Here is a 21,165-nt window from a genome sequence, read left to right on the forward strand (position 1 = left end):
TGTCACTGTGTTAATCACTCTAATTATAAGTATTGATACTTGTAGAGCAAGAATTTCTTCCTTTCTTTACTTTTTAAATTTTAGTCATTTTATGGGTAGGTAATGATACCTCACTACAGTTTTAATTTGCATTTCACTAATGAGTAATATGGCTGAACATCTTTCTTCTGCTTATTAGCCATCTGTATCTGCCTTGGTGAGGTGTCTGTTCAGATCTTCTGGTTTGAAAAGATTGGTTTATCATTTGATTGAATTTTTGAGAATTCTTTCTATAGTCTGACAAAAAAGTCCTCTGTCAGAAATGTGATTTGCAAATATTTTCTTCTGGTCTGTGGCTTGTCTGCTTATTCTCTTGACAGTATCTTTTGCAGATTGAAAGTTTTGAGTTTTGACAAAGTTCAGTATATCAGTTTTTTCTTTTATGGGTTTTTCTTTGCTTACCTAAGGTCACAAAGATTTTCACTATGTCGTCATCTGGAAGTGTTACAGCTTTACATTTTACATTTAGGTCTGCAGTCAATTTTAAATTAATTTTGTATAAGGCGTGAGGTATTGGTTGAGATGCTTTCTTTTTTTCTTTTTGTATGTGGACATTCAGTTGTTCCAGTTCTGTATGTTGACAAGACGATCTTTTCTTCATTGAATTGCCTTTGTAACTTCTGAAAACATCAGTTGACTATATTTGCATGGATCTGTTTCTGGATTCTCTATTTTGTTTATTGATCCATACATATACCTCTTCACCCATTCCACGCTGTCGTGATTACTGTAGCTTGATAGTAAGTCTTGAAATGGGGTGATGTGAGTCCTCCAATTTTTTTTTTAAAGGTTATTTTTAGCTATGTTCCTTTGCCTTTCTATATACATTTTTGAGGCAACTTGTCCACATCTATGAAAAAGTCTGCTGGGACTTTATTGAATCTGAACATAAAATTGAGGCTGGGCATGGTGGCTTACACCTCTAATCCCACCACTTTGGGAGGCTGAGGCGGGCGGATCACTTGAAGTCAGGAGTTTGACATCAGCCTGGCCAACATGGTGAAACCCTGTCTCTACTAAAAATACAAAAATTAGCCTAGCGTGGTGGCTTGCCCCTGTAATCATAGATACTTGGGAGACCGAGGCAGGAGAATCACTTGAACCTGGGAGGCGAAGGCTGTGGTGAGCTGAAATTGCACCACTGCACTCCAGCCCAGGTGACAGAGTGAGACTTGGTCTTGAAAAAATAAAATATTTTTAAAAATACATAAAGATAAAATTGGGGGAGAAATGACATCTTGACAATATTGAGTGTTCTAATCCATGACCATAGTATATCTCTTTCTTTATATGGCTTCCATATTAGTTAAATAATGCCGAGGAACAATTACCCCAAAACTGAGTGTCTGGAAACAAGAAACATCTATGAGCCATGAATCTGGAAACAATTTAACTGGGTGTTGCTGAAGATCTCTCATGAGGCTGTAGTGAAGGTGTTGGCCATGGCTTGACTCAAGGCTTCACTGGGGGAGGTTAACTTCCAAACTCCTCTCATATGGCTGTTGGCTGAAGAGCCTCTGAGTTCACTCATGTGGGTCTCTCCACACGTCCACCTCACAGACCAGCAGATGGCTTCCCCTAGAAAGAGTGATCCCAGAGATTGAGATAGAGGGTATCTAATTTGGAAGCCACAGTCATAACTTCATCTTGGAAATGATGCCACATTGCATCTGTTGTATTTTATTCATTAAAAGCAAGTCAGTAAGTCCCCTTCACACTCAGGGGAGGGGATTACACGAGGATCTGAATACAGAAGGTGGAGATCATTGAGGGCTACCTTAAAGGTGGACTAACCAGATGTTCTTTGGTTTCTTTTATCAGTGTTTTGTCATTTTCAGCAGATTCTGCACATATTTTGTTAGCCTTATACTTAGGTATTAATTTTTTGATGCTATTATAAATGGTACTTTAAAAACTTTTTTTTTTTTTTGAGACAGGGTCTCACTGTCATTGGCCAGGCTGGAGTACACTAGTGTGATCACAGCTTACTGCAGCCTCAACTTCCCTGGCTTAGGTGATTCTCCCATCTCAGCCTCCCCAGTAGCTGGGACTGCAGGTGTATACCACCACACCCAGCTCATTTTTATTTTTATTTATTTATTTAATTTTGAGACAGAGTCTCGCTCTGTCACCCAGGTCGGAGTGCAGTGGCACAACCTCGGCTCACTGCAATCTACACCTCCCGGGTTTAAGTGATTCTCTTGCCTCAGCTTCCTGAGTAGCTGAGACCACAGGCGTGTGCCACCATGCCCAGCTAATTTTTGTATTTTTAGTAGAGACAGGCTTTTGCCATGTTGCCCAGGTTGGTCTTGAATTCCTGACCTCGTGATCCACCCACCTCAGCCTCCCAAAGTGCTGGGATTACAGGCATGAGCTACCGCACCTGGCCATCTCTAAGACATTTTTAAGAGAAAAAACAAAAGTTCAAAATAGTGGGTATGTAGAATAAGTGAGTTTAGCGTGATTGCAGGACATGAGATCAATATACATAATTCAACTGTATTTCTACATACTAGCAACAAACCACTGGAATTTCAAAAGTTTTTAAGTACTGGACACAGTGGCTCACACTTGTAATCCCAGCATTTTGGGAGGCCGAGGCAGGAGAGTCACTTGCGCCCAGGTGATAGACCAAGATTCCATCTCAAAAAAAAAAAAAAAAAAAAAAAAAAAGTCTTAGAGATTAAACCATATCAGGTCACAGAGATCTATGCCATTTTAGTTAATTATTACATAGAGTTCAATTCCAAAATGCTTTTTTTCTCAGGTTTGTCAGTCTGAAAACTGTACATATACTAACTTTAAATTTTTTTCTTTTTGCATGTATTTCAATATTGAATTAGTACAAATGATTTATAAGGAGTGTCCAATTGATAATTGCTTTTCATTTTCAGGCTTTAAAAAATTGGATTGAAGGAAATCCTAAACTCAGTTTTCTAAAACCTGGCATATTGACTGGACGTGGCAAAACAAATCAGAACACAGGTATTTATATATAGTGAATTAGATTTAGTGGATTATGCATTTAAGAATATGTATATGTGTGTGTGTATATATATATATTTCAAATTCTGTTTTAATATATTTCAATATTAAATATTGAATATTTAATAAATATAAATTTTAATATATATTTAATATATATTTCAAATTCTGTTTTAATGCTTGTATCAGTCAAGGTTTAACCAGAGAAGCAAAAGCAGTAGGTGATTATACATATATATGAGAGGCATGTGTCTCACATATGCACACATACAGAGATTTCTTGCAAGGAATTATTTTACACAATTGGGCTGGCAAAGCAAGTCTGAAGTCTGTAGGACAGGTAGTCAGGAAGGGACTATCAGGAACAGACTACAACCCCACAGGCATGAGCTGTCTGGAGTCTCTGAGCTCGGAGAAGGCCTAAGCTGTCTTTTAAAAGGCTCACCTGATTAGGCAGGCCCACCTGGAATGAACTCTTTTTCTATTTGACTTAAAGTCAACTGATTAGGGACTTGAATCACAGCTGTAGCTAGATGAATTGCTGGGAACTGTTGTTTGGCCTAGCCAAGTTAATGCATCAAAAAGCCATCACAATGCTCAAACGCCAAAAACCACTCCAGTCTCTTTTCTTGTAGACATTGCCTCCTCTCATATGTCCTACAGACAAAGCCAGGGATGTTTTTTAAGTCATGCTTGAGTGCATTATTATCCTGCTCAAATTTTCAACCAATAGATTAAGATTAACTGGAAATAGAAATGTTCTGTTTCTGTTTTATTGTTATTCTTTAAGCAGTAGATATGCATAGCTTTCGTGTGTATTATGTATTTTACAATTTTAAAAAGTCCAAGCAGACAATGCTGAAATCCAGCTAGAGTGATCAAATGGTAACAGGCTGCCTATGTTATTATCTGGGAGGATCCTAGGTGGCCTGCCCTCATCCTGACCACCTCACAGCTGTGCCCCCCACCCCTCAGTGACTGGCGCTGACAAGTCTTCCTATTTAGTGTTGTTTATAATAAGCACCCTCCCATGCCCACCCTGTCAGTCCCCAGTTATCGCCCTCGCACTTTCCCTTCATGTAATTTTTAAATATCACAAATATGAAAAGTAGATTCGGGTCTTAAAAAGTGGCTCACCAGGCTGGGCATGGTGGCTCACGCCTGTAATCCCAGCACTTTGGAAGGCTGAGGCGGGCGGATCACGAGGTCAGGAGATCAAGACCATCCTGGCTAACACAGTGACACCCTGTCTCTACTAAAAAAAAATACAAAAAAATTAGCTGGAGCTGGTGGCGGGTGCCTGTAGTCCCAGCTACTTGGGAGGCTGAGGCAGGAGAATGGCGTGAACCCGGGAGGCGGAGCTTACAGTGAGCCGAGATTGCGCCACTGCACTCCAGCCTGGGCCACAGAGAGAAACTCTGTCTCAAAAAAAAAAAAAGTGGCTCACCAAATGAGGTCTAACACCGTATTCTCGTGGTTGGGATTCAAAGTACTCTGCGATCTGACTCCAACATGAGTCCTACTTGATTTTCAAACTTTGTTGTTTCTCCACACATAGACACTCAGGAAATATTTTCTTATTGGTTTGTTCATTTATTCATCCATTCATTCAACAACATTTATTTATAACTTATGCTGTGCCAGGCATTGTGCTTCTCCCATGTAGCCTTCCCCAACCTCCAAAAACTGGTAGAGATCTCCTACTTCCACATTCCTATAGCATCCTTTCTGTGCTCATCACACTCAATTATAGCTTCCTATTTATATTTTTCTTCCACAAAATATGAGCTCCTTGTGGATAAAAATGGACCTTTTAATCATTATTTTTATCTGACAAGCCATAATTACTGAATAAATGTTTGACTGAATAGATGAATAAATTAAGAAATTAATCACGTATGATGTCTGTTCCAGAGATGCTCATTGTTTAGTAGATGATGATAGTGAAAATAAATTGTTTTGGCCATAGAAAAATATATCTCAAGATTTGGGCTGGAAATACATTAGGAAAAAATTGGAACTTTTATTTATTTTATTTTATTTTTGAGACAGAGTCTTGCTCTGTTTTCCAGGCTAGAGTGCAGTGGCACGAACTCAGCTCACTGCAACCTTCCAGTTTCAAGCGATTCTCATGCCTCGGCCTCCCAAGTAGCTGGGATTACAGGTGCATGCCGCCATGCCCAGCTAATTTTTGTATTTTTAGTAGGGAAAGGATTTCGCCATGTCGGCCAGGCTGGTCTTGAACTCCTGGCCTCAAGTAATCTGCCACCTTCGCCTCCCAAAATGCTGGGATTACAGGTGTGAAACACCGTGCCTAGCCAGTTGGAGCTTTTATAAATTCTGTTAACTGTGAGGTGGAAACCACTGAAGTATTTTCTTCACTCAGTTTATCAGTGTGAACTCCATAGCTTTTATCGAATGGGTTAAACTTGATTTACCGGGTAATTAAGACAATTTTAGCTGAATTTGTTTCTGGTCTCATCCTCTTCCTTGCACAGTTAAGCTAGAAGAATTGTGAACAGCTTTTTTATAAAAAGCTGCATGTAAATAAGCAAAAGTTCAGTTTGCTAAATTTGTATATTTCCAAATTTCCATTTCTTAATTTCCTGTTTTGTGAAGAAGTAGGTTATCTAACATCTTCATGACTTACTTTCTTCATCTGTCAAATGGAAAAATAATAAGAGTACCTAGCTGAGAGGGTTAATGTCATTAGCAAAATCTGGCTCACTGCCTGCTTATGAATGACTCTTGAGCTAAGAATGATTTTTGTTTGAAAAGGAATATTTTATGACATGTGAAAGGCTTGTGCAATTCACATTTCATTGTCTATAAAATAATCTTTGGGGGGAACACAGTCATGACCATTCATGTATGTGTTGTCTGTGGCTGCTTTCACACTATAATGGCAGTGTTGAGTAGCTGAGACAGCATGGCCTGCAAAGCCTAAAGTATTTACTATACATCTAGCCCTTTATGGAAAAAGTTTGCCAACTCCTGGTTTAGAACAATGCCTGGCATATGGTGAGTGCTCAATATATGTTAAATGTTAGCTATTATTCACATCCAGAAGTTTTATGTAATGGTCCACAATGTTCATCATTTGTTTGGTTTTGGTTTTACTGAGAATACATGGATTCAAAAATAACAGAAAGTACGTATCTTTAAAAAAAGTATTCTGGATAAAGCAAGCTCAAAAGTAAAATCAAAATAATGTTTAGAGATTGATTTTTAAGCACCTTTCTGAAAATAAAGCTGCCTGCATTTGAATTTTCATGACTTTGAATAGTAAATAATTCAAAAATCACAAGGGATCTTTTTCCACAAACTCTGAGTCCACTGCCAGCTAGGTAATGGAAAGTAATACACATTACCTTCCTCTACCTGCCTGAGGTGGGTCCGCCCAGTGAGCAGTGAGTGGAGATCAGGTGATTCTACTAATAGACAAACGTAGATGTCTTTAGGATCCACACAGTTTGAAGTGTGCATATTGTTTGAGCCACCATTTTGGGTGTCCACCATGATCACACAAACTGGGTAATTATCACATCCGAACTTCACACCATATTCAGACAATTTAAATGTAGCCTCCACTATCATAGGATATTAGAAGGCAGTATGTGGTTGTTTTAGTCAAGATGCTTTCTTTTCCCCAATTAACAGAAACCCACTTAGGCTAGTCTAAGCACAAGGGGGTGTAGCTGCTACAGGGGTAATTGGGTCTACCATAGAACCCACAGTCTGGAAGTGCACTCGGGCTTTGGACAATTGCAACTGGGACTGGAAATTTTTCTGAATCCTGCACATCTGCTTCATAGTTTCCTTTTACAGATTGCTCTCTCTGCTTCTCCATTCATGACTGCCCCACACCTTCCTGATTTACTACCTGTCTCCAAATCCCAATTTCAGATTCCAAGAGGGAAGAATTGCATTGGCCCAACATAGTTCAAATGTTTATTTCAGTCCAGTAGCTGCAGCCAGGAACAGGCTGTGTGCAAATCAGGGTAATCTGATTGCTCTAACAGACAACCCCCATGATCTCAGGGGCAGGGCAAAATAAAAGTTATACCTCACACTCACAGGTGTAGGTAGGTAGGGGTGGGGGCTCTGCTCACTTACGCTCCCAAGTATAGATAGGTAGGGGTGGGGGCTCTGCTCCATCCTCTTCCACTTATTGTAGGGACCCAGGCTCTTTCCTTGTTATGGCTCACAGGGGATCTCTAAGTCCTCTACTGTGACCTTATCATCCATTGATGAGAAATAACAAGAACATGGACAATTTTTAGGGGTCTGGTTTGGAAGATACACACATGACCTCTGCCTACATGCCATTAGTGACAGGTTAGATTGGGAAGTATAATTCAGCTGTGTGCCCCCAGCAGGAGAAATAAACAGGATTGGTGAGCAGACAGCATTGCCTTTTTCATAGAGAAACATAATACAACTGTATTGTGGGTGGGTGTGGCAGAAAATGATTTAGTTTGTGTATGGGGAGGCCGACACCCCAACAGTGCACACTATTAGGGTCTTAAACTGAAGTTCAAGGCCCAACACTGCTGATAGCTAGCTTGTCAGCTTACCTTACTTCTGGAACCTCAAGCCCCTTCATTTGTGTCTTTATTTTATTTTTTGAGATAGTCTCATTCTGTTGCCCAGGCTGGAGTGTAGTAGCGCCATCATGGCTCACTGCAGCCTCAACTTCCCTGGCTCAGGTGATTCTCTTACCTAAGCCTCCTGAGTAGCTGGGACTACAGGTGTGTGCCACCATGCCCAGCAAATTCTTAAATTTTTTTGTAGAGATGGGTTCTCCCTGTGTTAACCAGGCTGATTTCAAACTCCTAGGCTCAAGTGATTCACCTGCCTTGGCCTCCCAAAGTGTTATAACTACAGGCGTGAGCCACGCCTGGCACGGCCCTCATTTGTTAAGGGGAATCGGAACACTTACCCGTTGACCTATAGGGCTTTATGATGATATCACTCTGGTGAGAAGACGTGAAAATGTTTTGTCAGCTATAAATTCTTACACACATGTAAAGGTGTTACAATTAGCTGTTGATATTTCTGCAAACAAGTGTGTTTCTTGGATAATATGGCTAAAGCCATACAACCAATAAGTCCCCCAGAGCTGGGATTTGAACTCAGTCTTGTGGCAGAGTCTAAGCGTTAGATGCCACCCTAAATGTCCCTTCTGAAACAGCCATAGAAACAGACCCCACTGCCTAGGTGTGTTGTGAGATCATGGATATAAAGTACTTATCACAGCACTTGGCATGTAATAAGCATTCCATAATTAGTAACTGTTTTTTCAAGGGGGAAGTTCCCTCTTTGGTGAGTTGTATAACGCCCTCTTACTCTGACACAGGAATGACCCTCCCAGCACAGAAGTGTATATTGGATGCATTCAAAGTCAATGGAGATCACAATATTCTGATTGCCACCTCAGTTGCTGATGAAGGCATTGACATTGCACAGTGCAATCTTGTCATCCTGTATGAGTATGTGGGCAATGTCATAAAAATGATCCAAACCAGAGGTAAGAGAAGCTTTGAGACCATTCCTACATGGATTCTGTTTTGACTGATTTGTAAGTGTATGTGTCATTCTGGCCTTTCTCTTTACTGAGCCATGGTTGAGTATGTAAACAATGGCACAGTGCACTTTAGTATCATTGGCCTTCGAGGTGGCTACAGTTTTGTTCACTAACATAAACTCTACTTTGATTCTTACAATGATGCTGCTCACTTGCCTGGCATTGACTGATATATTTATGGAAGAATAATTCCCACTTGGATTGAAGCTTTGCCAGTCAACCTGTAGACCTTTCATGGTGGTGCTGGTGGGCTGAAGGGCCCCCTGTATTCAAGAAGGGATACTCCACAGTTCTTCTGCCCCACCTGGACTAGACTAGTCTCCTAACTAGTCTTCCCTCCTTTTTCCTTTTCTTCTTCCAATTTCCATAAGTACAGCTATCATACTACTTTTCCTGAAAAACAGCTGTGATCATGTCACTTCCTTGTATTGAAACGCCAGTGGTTCCCCAATTTACTTGATGCTAAAGTTTCCAAAATCCAGCACCCATTTCTTTCCAACTTTATTATCCATTCTTCCCTTTTGTTCATTATCCACTTCCGCCAACCTGACTTCCTCATTTATTGCTTGTTGAAGGAACTGCTCAGGTACTGCTACTCTTCATTTTACCTCTTCCCCTGCCTCCATATCATCTGACCCTAATCCTCCTAGCTGGTAAAAATCTCTCTTTGGAATATATAAAGCCTGTAACCCTTTATATCTATCTTTGTAATAACACTTAAAATTTTCCACCTATGTTTTGCTGGTTATGAAGAGATCTTATTTCCTCATTGTCTAGAAGGTTCTCGAAGGAGGGCCTGTTTATTGCTCATCTTAGAGCCATCACAGTGTCATACTGGGGGTTCATGTAGACAGGTCTTGTTCTGTCACCCAGGTTAGAGTGCAGTGGTGTAATTCTAGCTCACTGCAACTTCAAACTCCTGGGTTCAAGCAGTGCTGCCTCATGAGTTCACTCTTTAATAGCTCAACTTTCCTGGGAAGTGGGATTCAGTGAACCAAAGTTGAATTTTAGGACTACCTCTATCTGTTTACCTATTTGCAGATTATATCAGAGCTTTAAGTCAAAAACACCAACTAAAATATTTATTTTCTGATAGGCAGAGGAAGAGCAAGAGGTAGCAAGTGCTTCCTTCTGACTAGTAATGCTGGTGTAATTGAAAAAGAACAAATAAACATGTACAAAGAAAAAATGATGAATGACTCTATTTTACGCCTTCAGACATGGGATGAAGCAGTATTTAGGGAAAAGGTAAGTCTATGTTATTCTTTCAGCATCTGACTATAAATAACTATCAGGGAAGGTGAGGATGGTTGGTACCTTTTATCATATTGCTTAGAGTGTTACAACAAAAAGTTTATACTTAGCGAATATTAACTTCATTCTGTTTTTAAGTGTCAATGAGGTTAGATTATATTTAATAGTGCTAATAACTGAAGTTATGTTTTCAGATCTAAAAGGCAAATTGAGCTAGGATTTCTGTAGTTGACAGTTCATCTCAAGGACTATATCCTAATACTGAAAACAACAGCTCTTCTTAGTCTCTTCCTTAAATCTCTCTCTCTCCAATGAGTCCTCAGAGAAAAGCTCCTAGGTCATGATGCAGGTATTGGAATGTCTTTTTATAGCTGTGGACAATCATATATACCTTGGAGTGGCATACCTATTCAGATCAACTTCTTAGTGTAATAACCTTCTTTCCATTGTAATTTCCATAACACAGAAGCATGAAATCAGATTGGAGAAAGTCAAGAAACACATACCTACACTTTCTCCAGACCCATTGCAGAGATTTACATAGGCTCAGAAGCTCTGGAAGCATGGTCACTGCAGGGCTAGGGGAGAGCTTTAACACTAGAATCCATGGTTCAAATCCCAGTTCTGTCACTTGCAAGATGTGTGACCTCAGGCAGTTGCTCTGTCTTTTAAATAATCGGTCTCCTCGTGTAAAAAGTGGGGGACATAATAGTATTTAATTCCCAGGGTGGTCATGAGGATAAATGAGATGTATGCATTGTATCTCTTAGTGCCTGGCATAAAATACATGCCCAAGAAATGAGAGCTGTTATTGGATAGACGTGTGACACATAGTTTAACTTCATGAAGATGAACCTTACAGTTTAATAGACCAACTCCATAGTGTCTATAATTTTAAAAAGTCATAATCTCTGTGCTCCAAAAAGTATTGACAATCAATTATCGAAAGCAGATTAACACTTACTTTAGGACACAAATCACAACTTTGGCAGTGTTTACTAATCTAAAAAACATTTTTCTTCCTAAAATGTTTATGGGAGATTAAGTTATCCAGAACCATGTCTTCCACATTTTCAGTGAGGAGAATTGCAGGGAAATTATGTAGTTCCTCCCTTAGTTTTACTGGGGATGGGATTCTCTTTTCACTGAGCCACCTTTCCATTTTGTAAAATATATTGCCAAAACATGTTTTAAAACCACGAGTTTTAATAACCATGGCATAATTTTTATCTCTTCTCCTAGGTGACAGGCTACTTAGACTCATGTGACAGAAGCAATAGAGTAAAAGTCTGTTGAGGAAGAGAGAGGCTAGACCAGATGTAGGCATTCTTTTGTAGCCAGCACACCAGGATAAGGAGTGGGGTGAGGAGGAAATGGGTTACATATCTGTTGAATCAGGCTGTGTAATAGCATTTGGGGTTCCCCTAACACCTACAGATAGATAGGCAGAGATGGTAGGGAACAAGAAGCCCTATAACCAGTGTAGCTGGGAGTTACTGGCAGCCGGGAGGCCTGAGTTGTGTTGGTATCCCTGTCCTATAATACATGACCAGGCCCAGCTGCCCTGTTCAAAGGGGAAGGATTTGCTTTCTAAGGCTTAGTAAAGGCCGGGTGCGGTGGCTCACGCCTGTAATCCCAGCACTTTGGGAGCCCGAGGCGGGTGGATCCCGAGGTCAGGAGATTGAGACCACGGTGAAACCCCGTCTCTACTAAAAATACAAAAAATTAGCCAGGTGCGGTGGTGGGTGCCTGTAGTCCTAGCTACTTGGGAGGCTGAGGCAGGAGAATGGCGTGAACCAGGGAGGCGGAGCTTGCAGTGAGCTGAGATCATACCACTGCACTTCAGCCTGGGCAACACAGTGAGACTCTGTCTAAAAAAAAAAAAAAAAAGACTTAGTAAAAGTATAATGAGGTAGGGAAAATCTTATATTCTTAAAACTAAAGGGAATTATGGTTCTAGGGGTGAGCCCCCCTTTTGTGGGTGCTTTGATAAGGGTTTGGGGTTTGGGTTTGAGCATCCTGGTCCCTATATATGGGTTTTAATGGAAGGAAGGAACTCTGCAGAAGAGAGGGCAAAAGCTTGGAGCTCTTTAGGGCAATCTGCAAGAACAGGAAAGGGAGCCGGAGGAGCAGAGAGTACTGGGAGACTGCTTTCTTCCCCAGCGCCCCAGCTGCACTGTCCCTTGTCTGCGTGTGGCCTGCTGTCACTAGAGCACTCCCCATCCCCCGCCCCAGAATTCTCTGGTCACTCTGCAGCCATCTTAACATGTAGACAGCCCAGAGGTATCCAAGAACTGATTTCCATGGTGGACGCTTCAGGATTTGGTGGTGTTTCATTCTGGAGGAATAAGGATGAAGGGTCTGGCAGTTGTGGTTGTGAAGGTTTATTTGAAATCAAAATGAGGAAGCTTCTTTTCTTTCCTCATGAAGCAGAGAACAAAGATGGGATGAAAGAAAGTTCATTTTGAACAAAGAACTTCCAACATGCGTACCCATGACTGTACATAATTAAGATAGTTTGCTTTTCTCCACCTCCGTGTGGAGCTAGGCTTCTTTTTTAGGTTGTATGGGTGAAGGTCAGTATGCCATAGACTTATGATTGGTTGAGCCTCTTTACCCAGTTATTGATTTTTACTTAGTTTTAAGTATAGCTGTAATAGTTTTAGCTTATTAGGATTTATACCTATTGCCTAGAGTAACACTTAAAATATTTGAGATTATTAGTATTTAATTGAATTTCAGTATATAATTGAATACCATTATAAGTGAATTTTTTAAAAACTTGGATGCCTGAAAGGCAAGGTTATATTTTCACCTTCTTTCCTGGTAACCTCTATTCTGCTTAAGTAGTGATTAGAACCATATCTGAAAAAACTAATTAAAAAAGAAAATTAAAATTGCTCATAGGAAAATGTGTATCATATAACCCAGGTATTTCAATTCTAGAAATTTGTCCAAAGGGAAATAATGGGATATAATGTAGCAGTTTTACAACAGTGAAAAATTGGATTAAAAACAGGAGGCCTGAACACCCTTTATTTTTACAAAAATAATGAAGATAATTTCAGGTGGGATGGGGCAAGAAGTGAGGAAGGGGAAATCACGTTTGGTTTTTAATTTTTAAATTATTTATTTCTTATTTATTTTTTTGAGACAGGGTCTCACTCTGTCTCCCAGGCTGAAGTGCAGTGGCGTGATCTTGGCTCACTGCAATCTCAGCCTCCCAAGTAGCTAGGACTACAGGTGTGTGCCACCACGCATCATTAATTTTTGTATTTTTAGTAGAGATGGGGCTTTGCTATGTCGCCCAGGCTGGTCTTGAACTCTAGACTCAAGTGATATGCCAGCTTTGGCCTCCCAAAGTGTCGGGATTACAGGCTGGGATTATAGGCATGAGCTACTGTGCCCAGCCAGTATATTTGGTTTTTTAAATCAAAACATTCTAGGTCTAGCTGGGCATGATGGCTCATGCCTATAGTCCCAGCTACATGGGAGGATCATTTAAGCTCAAGAGTTCAAGTCCAGCCAGGGCAATGTAGTAGGAATCTATCTCAAAAAGCGGGGGTAGGGGAAAGGAAGCCGGGTGTGGTGGCTTACACGTGTAATACCAGCACTTTGGGAGGCCGAGGTGGGTGGATAACCCGAGGTCAGGAGTTCAAGACCAGCCTGGCCAACATGGTGAAACCCCATCTCTACTAAAAATACAAAAATTAGCTGGATGTGGTGGCACCTGCCTGTAATCCCAGCTACTTGGGAGGCTGAGGCAGGAGAATCACTTGAACCCAGGAGAATCACTTGAACCCAGGAGTCGGACGTTGCAGTGAGCTGAGATTGTGCCACTGTACTCCAGCCTGGGTGACAAAGTGAGACTCTGTCTCAAAAAAAAAAAAAAAAAAAAAATCTAAATTTTTTTTTATATAAAGCAAATTTGAATTTGAAGTGGTATGGGAATCAGATTATCTATGTATGATCAGTAACCAACTAAAAGATATAAGGGGGAGGGAGATTTCCATTCACAGTGACAATAACTGCAGCTCATGCATGTAGAACACTGACTCTCCACTAGTCCCTGCAAATGCTTTACTTATATCAATAGGCTTTACAGCAATCCATATAGTAGTGCCTCCTATGTCATTTTATAGGCAGGAAACTGAGACTTGAATAGCTTCAGTGCCAGTAGATCACACAGCTAGTTCATGGCAGAGTTGGTAGAGCCCATCTGTTTAACCATTACATCTACCAGCCTAATCAGAAAAGTTTGAAGCAGAAATGAGGACAAATACATTTTACTGGGAGATATTAAGATAAAAGAAATGCCATGCTCTTGAATGACTTATTTATGTATCACAAACCATATTGAAAGCATAAATATACTTTTAATTTGATAAAATGGTTCTAGAGTTTATATAAAATAATAAATAGATGAAAATAGCTATATTTCTAGAAAAATTAAAATAGGGGTAGCTAGTTGTTTTGTATTGATAAGGCAATCCCTAATGAATGGAGATTGCCTTATCAATACAAAACTACAAGCCACCCCATTATAACATTTTCATGGCTCTTAGCATAAGACTAGCCTAACAGAGGGAGGCAACGCTGATGGGCATTTACCCTGTGCTGGGCAGGCCTGAGCAGTCATAAGCTCATGTTATCTCCTGACAGTCCATGAAGCAGATGCTATCGTCCCATTTTGTATGTAAAGAAACGAGGCGCTTGCCCAAAATGACGTAGCTGCTAAGTGACAGGGACGCTATTTGCATCTAGGCTGTCTGGATCCACCTGGGACACTTGAAAGCATAGTCTGATATAGAGAGGCGCCACCATAAACCAGTGGGACGGACAGAATCTTCCATAGAAGACATGGAGGAAATCTGTGTTCTTTCTTCCTTCATGATGTTTCAGGGTTCCTTTTATCATTTCCTCTGTTTAGAAAACTTCCTTTAGCCAATATTTTAGGGTAAATCTGCTGATGACAGATTCTCAGTGTTCCTTCATCTGAGAATGTCTTCATTTCTTCCTTATTTTTGAAGGTGGCATCTTGCTGAGTCTAGGGTTCTGGGATGGACTGTTCTTTTCTTTCAGCATTTAAAAAATATTGTGCCACTTCCAGGTAGCCTCCATTGTTTCTAATGACAAATCTCCTGTTATTCAGACTGATTTCCCCCTATGGGTAAGATGTCTTTTTTTTTTTTTTTCCTCTGACTGCTTTCAAGATTTTTTTCTTCAGTTTTCATAAGTTTAATTATAATGTGTCTCAGAGTGTTTTTTGAAGGTGTTTATCCTGTTTGGAGCTTGTTCAGCTTCTTGAATCTTGGTTGATGTAGCTTGTTAAATTTGGGATATATTTGGCTGTTATTTCTTTGAATACTTTTTAAGCCCTGCTCTTCTCTCCTTGCAGAACTCCAGTGCCATGACATCGTTTTTTATAGTCCTACAGGTCCTTGAGACTTTGCTTTTTTTTTCCCCCCCAGTGTATTTTGTTGTTGTTTAGATTGGGTAATTTCTGTTGTTCTTTCAGATCACTGACTCTTTTCTTTGTCCCTTCCATTCTGCCACGGAAAGCCCATCCATTGACCTTTTTATTTTGGTTGTATCTTTCAGTTCTAAACTTTGTCTTCCATTTCATTGTTGAACCTTTATGTTTTCTCTTTATGTTTCAAAAGTATTTATAATTATCCATCGAAGCATCTTTATTAGGGGCTTTAAAATCTTTCTCATCTCAGTGTTGGCATCTATGATTTTTTTTTTTCATTCAGTTTGAGATCTATTTATTGGTATGAAGAGTTTTATACTATCATGTCCATGGTTCTAAGTTGGACCATGTTCTTAGCCAAGGACTAGATTTTGAATTAGAATACAATCATACTATACATATGCAACAATATTCCCTGTGGCTGAAGGGGAGAGAGAAAAAAGGTTTTAGATGTTGAGGGCTGTATTAGTCTGTTTTTATGCCACTGACAAAGACATACATGAGATTGGGAAAACAAAGAGGTTTAATTGGACTTACAGTTCCACATGGCTGGGGAGGCCTCAGAATCATGGTGGGAGGCAGAAGGCACTTCTTACATGGCAGCGGCAGGAGAAAAATGAGGAAGAAGCAAAAGTGGAAACCCCTGATAAACCCATCAGATCTCGTGAGACTTATTCACTATCATAAGAATAGCACAGGAAAGACTGGCCCCCATGATTCAATTACCTCTCCCTGGGTCCGTCCCATAACACACGGGAATTCTGGAAGATGAAAACAATTCAAGTTGAGATTTGGGTAAGGATACAGCCAAACTGTATCAGGGGCTCTGCCTGCTGTATCACTCATTGGGTTTGTGCCTGCAAATGGATATAATTATGCCTGAAACAGTGCACATTGTATATCTGGTACAGGTTTTGCTTTTTTTCAAGTTTTGCAAAACACTAAAGTAGAAAGCATGGTTCATATGACTATTCTATGGACATCTTTAGTGCTTTTATGAGCATTTTTGATGAAGAAATTGAAAGACTAGTTGGAGGCCACAATTAAACATTGACTAATATTAAGTTACGAGAACCAATAAAATCTGTGATTTTACCAAGTCAGGTACCATATGTTCATGGAAGTTGTATATGAATGATTGTATATGTGCATGTATATGTATATATCTATCTGTGCCTGTTTCTCTCTATATGTGTTATACTCAAATTATATTTGAGGTCTTTATTTTTGCATTAGATTCTGCATATACAGACTCATGAAAAATTAATCAGAGATAGTCAAGAAAAACCAAAACCTGTACCTGATAAGGAAAATAAAAAACTGCTCTGCGGAAAGTGCAAAGCCTTGGTATGTTACACAGCTGACATAAGAGTGATAGAGGTAAGCTGCCTTTTTACAAAGTGCCTGGTCATGTTTTAGCACTAGCTAAAGCTTACTGTCGGTGAAATATTTATAGTAAAACTCTATTATTTCCATTGCTATTGTGGCCATGATCTGTGTATTTGAAAAAAAGCTAAGAAGTGAAAAAGAAATACTAAATGTTCAATAATAAATAGTTTTTGGCCAGGCATAGTGGCTCACGCCTGTAATCCAAACACTTTGGGAGGCCGAGGTGGGTGAATCACAAGGTCAGGAGTTCGAGACCAGCCCGGCCAACATGATGAAACCCTGTCTCTACAAAAAATACAAAAATTAGCTGGGCGTAGAGGCAGGCGGCTGTAATCTTAGCTACTCGGGAGGCTGAGGCAGGAGAATTGCTTGAACCCGGGAGGCAGAGGTTGCAGTGAGCCGAAATCACGCCATTCCACTCCAGCCCAGGTGACAGAGAGACTCCGTCACAAAAAAAAAAATTTAAAAAAAAAAAAAAAAAGCTGGGCATGGTAGCAAGAGCCTGTAGTTCCAGCTACTCAGGAGGCTAAGTGGGCTGATTGTTTGAACTTGAGAGATCAAGGCTGCAGTAAGCCATGATTGCACCACTGCACTCTAGTCTGGATGACAGAGTAAGACCCTGGCTCAAAAAAAGAAAAAAATAGTTTTAAAACATTGCTGTACAGCCACTTAATATTACACAGCCATTTAAAAAAAAGCCATTAAAGTGGTCAGGCCGAGCATGGTGGCTCATGCCTGTAATCCCAGTACTTTGAGACTGAGGCAGGTGGATCACCTGAGGTCAGGAGTTCGAGACCAGCCTGGCCAACATGACAAAACCCTGTCTCTACTAAAAATACAAAAATAAGCTGGGCATGGTGGTGGGCACCTGTAATCCCAGCTACTCAGGAGGCTGAGGCAGGAGAATCACTTGAACCCAGGAGGCGGAGGTTGCAGTGAGCTGATGTCGCACCACTGCACTCTAGCCTGGGTGACAGAGCAAGACTCTGTCTCAAAAAAAAAAAAAAGTCATGCTACATGCAATGAAGTGTCCTGGATTAGCTCCTGGAACAGATAAAGGATATGACTAGAGAAAGAGTGGTAAAATCTGTAGTTTAGATAATAGTAATGTACTGATGTTAATATCTTGGTTTTGACAAATGTACTGTGGTATATGAAATGTTAGCATTTGGGGAAACTGGGCAAAGGGTATGCAGAAATTTTCTGGGATATCTTTGCAATTTTTCTGTAAATCTAAAATTGTTCCAAAGTAAAGTTTATTTTAAAGATTATGAAGTTTATGTAGTACAATGAAAAACTGCTTACAAACTAATGTGGAAAAAAGTAACCAGAACACAAAATTATAAAGATGCTACTTTATAGCTGTGTGAAACAGCAGCAAATACCATTGTCACTGTCAAGAGAAAGTCAAAAAACTTACCTTTCTACAGAAAAACAAAGGCTAGGGGAACTATACCAAAATGTATTAATATTTTGGTGGTGAGATTCCATGATCTTTTTCTCTTTCCCTAGTACTTTATGTTTTCTAAACATTCCTTTTGGGCTATGGATCACTTCTATAATGAAGAAAATATATCCTTATTTGTAAAATGTGACATCTGAATGTTGGCTTTCTATTGCAGCCTTATATTTTGTTCTTAAAACTTTCAGAAAAAGGGCTAGAAAAATCTCCAAAGAGAAATGTGGGGTATAACTGTCTTGCATGTGGGGTTACGGTGGAGGGGCTGGGCTGGCTCAGATGAGGAGTTATTACTTCAGGATGTTCCATTCATCTTCAGAAAGCAGAAATCTCTCATCAGCGTTTGGGCAAAAAGCATATTAGGAGTCATATTGCTAAGTTCCCTTACCTTTCTAAGTCTGCTTCTTTAGCGTAAAAGGTCCTTTCAGCTCCAATTTGGGTGATTATTCTACTAAAAATGGCCCTTTTAGGACCCTATGTTTTCCTGAGGGACTAGTATGTTGGATCTGCATTTGTTTGAGCCGTTTACTCTAAAGTTGACTCTAGGTGGGGCCTGTGAACACGTTAGTCCCTGACCTTCTTCAATTGCACCTTGACCTTGGTCATTTTCCCTGTATTCTTTGGATTGTGCCTGCTAGGGCCACTGGTGAACTTCAGCTTCACAGATTTTCAACAAACATCGCTTGTGTTTTTGAATAATAAGTACCTACCTTCAGAAGCTGGGTTATCTGGGTCTTTCTTCATCTTCCTCTCTATGAGATGCCCAGTGTCCTCACTTGCAACCCTACCCTGCCTGTAGAAGGGAGTCAGGTGCATGGATCGTCCTCTGGACTTTAGGTGAATCCATATTTGTTTTCCTCCAATTGTAAAATAAGTGAGACCCACCTGTTCTTCATCTCAGATTATTGTGGAGTTCTCTCTCTTTTTTTTTTTTAAATCACAATTATGTGCTGGTTCTAATGTTCTCTTTTGTGTATTATTCCATCCCTTTATCTGTAGGAATGCCATTACACTGTGCTTGGAGATGCTTTTAAGGAATGCTTTGTGAGGAGACCACATCCCAAGCCAAAGAAGTTTCCAAATTTTGATAAAAGAGAAAAGATATTCTGTGCCCGACAGAACTGCAGCCATGACTGGGGAATCCATGTGAAGTACAAGACATTTGAGATTCCAGTTATAAAAATTGAAAGTTTTGTGGTGGAGGATATTGCAACTGGAGTTCAGACACTGTACTCGAAGTGGAAGGACTTTCATTTTGAGAAGATACCATTTGATCCAGCAGAAATGGCCAACTGATATCAGGGCCTCAATCTTCAGCTACAGGGAATGAGTAACTTTGAGTGGAGAAGAAACAAACATAGTGGGTATAATCATGGATCGCTTGTACGTCTGTGAAAATATTTTTTTAAAAATATCTTTAACAGTTTGTATTATATATGCAAAGCACACACGAGTGAATCACAGCACTGAATATTTTGTAGGCCAACAGAGCTCTTAGTACTTGGGAAAAATTTAAAAGCCTCATTTCTAGCTTTCTTATTAGAGTAACTGCCAACAAACACACAGTAATCACTCTGTACACACCGGGATAGATGAATGAATGGAATGTTGGGAATTTTTATCTCCTTTTTTCTCCTTAACCTACTGTACATTGGCTTTTGCCATTAACAGTCTACTGAAATTGTTCCTTTGAAGGTTACCAGTGACTCTGGTTGCCAAATCCACTGGGCACTTCTTGACCTTCTATTTGACCTCTGCACATTTGGCCCTGTTGAGCACTCTTCTTGAAACTGTCCCTGGGCTCTTCTCTCTTCTAGTTCTAGTCTAGTCTTTTTTATTGAGTCCTCCTCTTTGCTGATCCCTTAAGGGTTGGTAATTCCAAGGGTTCAATATATATACATGTATATACTGTACATATGTATATATAACTATTATACATACATACAGGTATGTATATGTAATGGTTATATGTACTCATGTTCCCTGTGTAGCAACGTGTGGTACGGCTACACAGAGAACATGAGTACATAAAGCCATTTTTATGCTCACTACTAAAAGCTGTCCACTCTAGAGTTGCTGTATGTAGCAATGTATGTCCACTCTACAGTGGACAGCTTTTAGTAGTGAGCATAAAAATGATAAAATATTTCTTGAAAACTTAGTTTACTATATATCTTGCCCTCTTAATATGTTCTCTTAATATGTGCCATTGTTCTCTTTGACGATTTTCCTCTAATGGTTGATGTTCAACACCTGGACTGAATGTCTGTTCTCAGATCCCTTGGATGTTACAGGTGAGGCAGTCTGACTGTCCTTTCTACTTGAAAGATTAGAATATGTATCCAAATGGCATTCATGTGTCACTTAGCAAGGTTTGCTCATGCTTCAAAGAGCTTAGTTTGCGGTTTTTCTAGACATGGAAGCAAGTGCCTGAGTTCCCTGGAGATCAACGGGATGAGGTGTTCCAGCCGCCTCCCTCTCCATGCAATCTAGTGAGCAATGGTGCAGGCAGGGAGCCAGAGAAACTTGCCAGTTATATAACTTCTCTTTGGCTTTTCTTCATCTATAAAACAAGGATAATACTGAACTGTAAGGGTTAGTGGAGAGTTTTTAATTAAAAGAATGTGTGAAATGTACATGACACAGTAGTTGCTTGATAATAATTACTAGTAGCAGTATTCTTACTAAGATCCAATACAAATTGATTATTTAAACCAAGTTTATGAGTTGATTTTTTTTTCATTTTCCATTTGGATTTTATTAAGAATGTCTTTTCTTATGCGACTGTTTTTTTAATTGCTATTTGATATGGTTTGGCTCTGTGTCCCCACCCAAATCTCATCTTGAATTATAATCCCCATGTGTCAAGGGAGGGACCTGATGGGAGGTGATTAGATCACGGGGGCAGTTGTCCCCATGCTGTTCTTGGGATAGTGAGTTCTCATAAGAGCTGATGGTTTTATAAGTGTTTGACAATTC

The 21,165-nt window shown here is 39.9% G+C and overlaps 1 protein-coding gene across 2 annotated transcripts in view; it reads left to right on the forward strand.

The window, feature by feature from the left end:
- Positions 1-20,904, forward strand: part of DDX58 (DExD/H-box helicase 58) — a 72,089-nt gene extending 51,185 nt beyond the window's left edge. For both annotated transcript variants that reach the window (XM_025358936.1, XM_025358937.1), the window contains 5 exons: positions 2,934-3,024; positions 8,384-8,554; positions 9,708-9,859; positions 16,575-16,718; positions 19,186-20,904. In XM_025358936.1, coding sequence (XP_025214721.1) covers positions 2,934-3,024; positions 8,384-8,554; positions 9,708-9,859; positions 16,575-16,718; positions 19,186-19,482 — 855 coding nt within the window. In that variant the 3' untranslated portion in view covers positions 19,483-20,904. The remainder of the gene's footprint in view (positions 1-2,933; positions 3,025-8,383; positions 8,555-9,707; positions 9,860-16,574; positions 16,719-19,185) is intronic.
- Positions 20,905-21,165: the final 261 nt, after the last annotated feature.

The sequence above is a fragment of the Theropithecus gelada genome, chromosome 15 (assembly GCF_003255815.1).
Source record: "Theropithecus gelada isolate Dixy chromosome 15, Tgel_1.0, whole genome shotgun sequence".
In the NCBI taxonomy this organism is placed as follows: domain Eukaryota; kingdom Metazoa; phylum Chordata; class Mammalia; order Primates; family Cercopithecidae; genus Theropithecus; species Theropithecus gelada.